Source organism: Gossypium hirsutum, chromosome D12 (assembly GCF_007990345.1).
Source record: "Gossypium hirsutum isolate 1008001.06 chromosome D12, Gossypium_hirsutum_v2.1, whole genome shotgun sequence".
Taxonomy (NCBI): domain Eukaryota; kingdom Viridiplantae; phylum Streptophyta; class Magnoliopsida; order Malvales; family Malvaceae; genus Gossypium; species Gossypium hirsutum.
In genome coordinates this window covers 46,078,747-46,083,743 of record NC_053448.1, presented here as the reverse complement: position 1 = coordinate 46,083,743, position 4,997 = coordinate 46,078,747, and the positions used below count along the sequence as shown (strand labels likewise).

The following is a 4,997-nucleotide window of genomic DNA, read 5'->3' as shown; positions in this document are numbered from 1 at the left end:
TTTGGAAGCAAGGCATGTGTTTAATCAAAATTTATGTCTTAGAGTGTTCATTGTCAATGATTAAATATTCCAAAACTTTGTTTCCTTCATTTTACCCCACTTATTTTGCCTTCGTCCTTTATAAGCAATCTGGCTTTTTCTACCTTTCCATCTTCCATCCCTTTCGTTAAGAAAATATCTTCTATTTCTAGGAGAAATTCAATGTAATAGAAACCAAGATATTTTATTGTGAAATTATGACGTGAACAAACAAAAAACTGTTTGAAAATGAAAAAGAAAATCTATTTTTACTCCAAAATATGTAATGAGTTACCGATGCTTTGGTGGTGAATTTCTTTCACGGTGATTTCAATATCCTTTCAATGTCTTATGGAGCACTTTTTCTTGTTTCTCCGAAAATTTTTAAATTTGATGTATGGTTTTGTTTCACCTTCATCTTACGTATGATTGCTACTTCTTTTTTCTCTGGTACGGCATTGAATAACAGCATGATTTTCAATGATGTCATTGATGTTAATCCCCCTTTCCTGAAAAAAAATAATCGATACTAATTGTGCTGCAAATGCTACTGAACACAAATATGGTGATTCTATTTAAATTATGATCTAACTGGACATTGATTAATGCATTGCTTCTGAAGTCCAAAACTATTGATTTGGTTCTTACACAGAAGTTATAAATTTGCTCTTTCAGATTGCATATTCCACTGCTGAGGTTGACATAGTAAAAATTTGTCAGTGAAGAATTGTTGGATTCGATGAAACCTTGGTTAGTATGTCACTACACCAAAACAGGCGCTTTTCCCACAAACGCCGCTAAAGACCAGGACCTTTAGCGGCGCTTTTCCCACAAACGCCGCTATAGATCAGCACCTTTAGCGACACTTTTCCCACAAACGCCGCTATAAATCAGGACCTTTAGCGGCACTTTTATACAAATGCCGCTATAGATCAAGACCTTTAGCGGCGCTTTTTTTATAAACGCCGCTATAGATCATGACTTTTAGCGACGTTTTTTTCACAAACGCCGCTAAAAGTGCCATTCCGCTTCATTTTTATTAAATAAATTTTTGTAATAACAAATGGAAAGGTCAAATTTTATTTTGAATGTATTACTTTTCATTAACAATAAAAGTAAAAGAAATTATAGTAATAAATTTCAACATTCACCTATAATAAATAAATAAATTAACATAAACAATTAAATTTCCTAACAAAAAATAAATAAATTTCATTATATGGGAAAAGAACATATATTCCTTTCAGTATTATATAACAAAAATTAGTACTACTACAAATACGGTTATTATACATACGCTTCCGTTTTCTTGCAGCGTTGAATTGATTGAACTCTACGAGTATCTACTACTAACAGCTGACAAAATTTTGGCTACATATTTAATTTTTCAATGTTCTCCTTATTTCCAGTCTAATGGTAAAAACAACAGCACCTTAATTTCCGTAGTGGTGAAACAACAAAAGAAAACTTTACTTATCACTCCATGTTTGACCAAAGAAAAATACCCCCATGGCTTCTTGCAAATCCTCAGTAGCATCTCCCTCTTTGAGTAACTACATAACAAATTTAGTATAAAAATTATGAAAAATCAACATTCTACTCATCAAGCTCCGGTCATATTGAAGGAAACGATCAAAAAAACAATTTGAATAATTTGCAATAAAGTACCGCTTAGCAAGCTCTTGTTTTTTCAAATCTAGAGGCTGCCCATCAAAAACATAGCTGAAAGAAAATACCGCAAGCATTAGCAAATAAAAGGCCTTTGGGATGTGGTACCGTATAGACAGCATAAGGCAGAAAATATCTGTGTTAGGATTCTAATTTCCTCTGACACACGTAAGCAGTCAACTATGCATTAGTTTTTTCACAAATTCAAAACGAGAAAGATTTTCTGCCTTCCTCTGGCCATAGCCGTTGCCTCTTTTGCTCATCTACAATGGTCAATATTTTCTAACATATAACATCTTAAATAAAATAAGAACAGAGCAAAGAATTTTCTTTTCACAAAAAAGATAACTAGTTGTTAGCTTGGCTACACTAGATGAAGTTCAAATCACTAAAAATAAAACCACTCCTAATAGCTCACAATATCAATCTTATCATCATAAACTAATTGTTAGCTTGTCATCATCAACTAATCTTCCTTTTTTTTTTTTTACTAAAAAGAATCATTTGTAATTTTTGTATTTCATAAGAATTGCTCTAACCAGTCAAAGAAATCCCTACATATCAACTCATTAACATGATTCTAATTATTTTTGTGCTGGGGAGGGGCATTTTCTGATTTATATAATAGAGTTTTTAGATTTTATAAATAGGGTTAAAATAAAGAATATGAAGTAAATTGTGAAACTTTAAAAACTGAGGGGTCATAAAGCAAACTATATGGGGGATTTTAAATTCACTTAACAACATTAAGAAAAATAAGTCTGGTTTAAAGTAATGGAAAAAATCATAAACTAATTTGATTTGGTAATGTCCTTGTCCTACTTCGAGTGCCCACTGCCCATAACTATGAGCTATTTAAGAATTTTCATGTTCATGTTGAGCTACAGTTATATAAGCTTTTAAACATTTCTCCATATCATTCCCTTTCGCAGTTAAGATTACAAGCACAAACTCTTAAGGCACGCATTAAATTAAAAAGCATATACTTATTTTCAAGTATCTAGATGTTAGGATAGAAAGTCACCAACCAAGCAACCACAATGAACAACTTATTTCATCATTACATCAAGTTTCATCCATGATAAACTTCTTCGCCAAAAATAAAAACATGAAAAAAACTTCTTACAGATCCAGTAGAAAAAGGGAAATGAGAACATTAAAAATCCCTGACTGAGATTTTATAAGAATTTAGATTATGAAAAATATATGTTAAAAGTAAGCATAACCATGATATACTTTGAAGAAAACTTTTTCATCATAAACAGTCATGAAAGTATAATGCTTAAGAACTTTATGATGCAAAACTTTTTACAACCCCCAAGCAAAACAAGCACTAGATGCCCCAATTTCCTACTATTGCAAATTATTACTAGAATGTCTAATACTTCAAGAAGATGATTAGTTGAATTGATATATAACTGTAAACTAAACTAAAAGATTAGGGAGTTACCATGAGTAACATGATCTTTGGTTTGGCTAGATAGTAGTGATGATACCAAGACAGCAAATCTTCTTTCCTAACACACGGTAAGAGTTAATAGATATACTAGTTATATGTTTTCAAGCATACATAATTAAACATCCATTAAATAGAAAGGAATCAGTAAATAAGAATCTAAAACAAATGTCTTTAGGATGCAAAGAATCTTCAACAACATTGCTTCAAGAATCAAGAATGACGAAATCATAGTTTTGGAAGCCAGACCCCAGTAGTGGAGCTTGAAGCAAGGGTCGAGGCTAGTAAGGCAAAATCAATCTCCATCCACCCATCATATTCGCTGTCAATAATCAAATATATAGTAGACTAGCTGGTGCTGCAAAGTGGGAATATTGAGCTCAAAATATATAGGATGCCAATGCAAGCAGGCCAACCAGATAACTATAGGATCAAAAATGAAATTCAATGATTCAATTTTAAGTAAAAGGATTAAGGCAAATTTCAATGATTCAATAAATTAAATTGAACTCCATTTGTATAAACTACATCAGCTGCTATTTCAGATTTATTAACGATAACTTTCCTAAATCCAATACTTGAAACTTGATGTTGTTGTATTGTATGGTTCATCAAAAATAATATTACCAAGCTGCAAATTCAGTAACATATAGAAACCTATAAGGCATCATGACTTACCCGTATATATGTAACTGTCTGCAGCAAGTTGCCTTCATTGATGCTGCTAAAGGCTTCCAAGAGCTGCTTAACAATTGGGGCTGCTTCTGTAAGTTTCACTACAATTTCCTGAGAGTAAAGATTTTTTAGTCATACATTTATTCAAAGCTGAAACCTGAAAGCAAAAGGCTCTAACCCTGTTTTCCAGTCGAGCTTTTTGATCGGTGATTCTCTTGTTCGTCTTTTGGTTGCCGGTTGGAAAATGATTTGGTTGACCTCTTTTCTTCAGTTGCTTAGAAGATTCTTCAGACATGCTTTGGATGGAATGCAGTCGAAGTAGATGCTGCAAAAGTGAGGATATATAAATCACCTTCAAGTTTGTTTGGGAATTTTATGTCATCATAACTAGGGAAGAAGCAGAAATCCTCCTTAAATAATCAAGAAGAGGGTTTAGCCTTTAGCTGAATAAGGAACACACAAGGATACACCAAGAAGCTTTAGGACTACACTTTATCCTTTAGCTTGAGCTGCTAGGAATCACAAAATGTAAATATCTATATATAGAGAACACTGCTACACATAACATCTAAAACGACTATACTGTAGCAATATATTTATTTATTTATTCTTGCGCGAGAGAAGGAAAAGATTAAAAAAGCTTAAAGCTTGAGGACCTTTGACGGGAACCGCGGGACTGAAAATAATTTTTCCTGTTTACTGCCTGCCTACCTACAACCACCGTGAAGCGCGAGAGTTAATCCCAATAAATCAACCCAACATAAATGGTTCCATAATACTGAAAATTTTGTAGCTGAATTACATGCCAAAAATACTCGCCTTCACAAGCCATGAGGGCAACTTAACTGCTTGTGCTTTCCCGACTCTTCTTCTTCCTTGATGCAAAGCTGCTCGGTCCGATTTCTATTTGGGGGATTTCAGCTAAGAAAAACAAACTCTTATTTGGGGATTTAGGGCGACCGACAGAGATGAGAAGAAGAGGGAGTAATGAGCGGGTAACCAAAAATCATTTTTTGGGAGTGAGCGGGATTTTACCTTTTATTTCCTTCCACATTTGCGGCGTTTTAAGAAAAAAACGCCACTAAGAAATTTATCAAAACGCCACTGTATTGAAAAATTACAATACATGTTTGCGGCGTTTTTTATCAAAACGCCGGCAATGTCTACCTTTTCTGGCGTT

General features: G+C 33.4%; 1 protein-coding gene across 3 annotated transcripts; it reads right to left on the bottom strand.

Annotated features, from left to right (window-relative positions):
- Positions 1–1,570: 1,570 nt before the first annotated feature.
- On the bottom strand, positions 1,571–4,533 carry LOC107946168 (uncharacterized). 3 transcript variants are annotated; one of them, XM_041106885.1, is made up of 5 exons: positions 4,278–4,335; positions 3,996–4,142; positions 3,821–3,928; positions 3,137–3,203; positions 1,571–1,740 (listed from the first exon to the last, which is right to left on the bottom strand). In XM_041106885.1, exons 2-5 carry the CDS (start codon positions 4,110–4,112, stop codon positions 1,715–1,717), a joined length of 318 nt encoding a protein of 105 aa, XP_040962819.1. In that variant the 5' UTR covers positions 4,113–4,142; positions 4,278–4,335; the 3' UTR covers positions 1,571–1,714. The 3 variants fall into 3 exon arrangements, 2 of the variants coding, with proteins under 2 accessions (XP_040962819.1, XP_040962818.1); XR_005921696.1 differs by lacking the exon at positions 4,278–4,335 and adding an exon at positions 4,474–4,533 and having other exon boundaries at positions 1,574–1,740; positions 3,137–3,198; XM_041106884.1 differs by lacking the exon at positions 4,278–4,335 and adding an exon at positions 4,474–4,533 and having other exon boundaries at positions 1,576–1,740.
- Between the last annotated feature and the right edge of the window lie 464 nt (positions 4,534–4,997).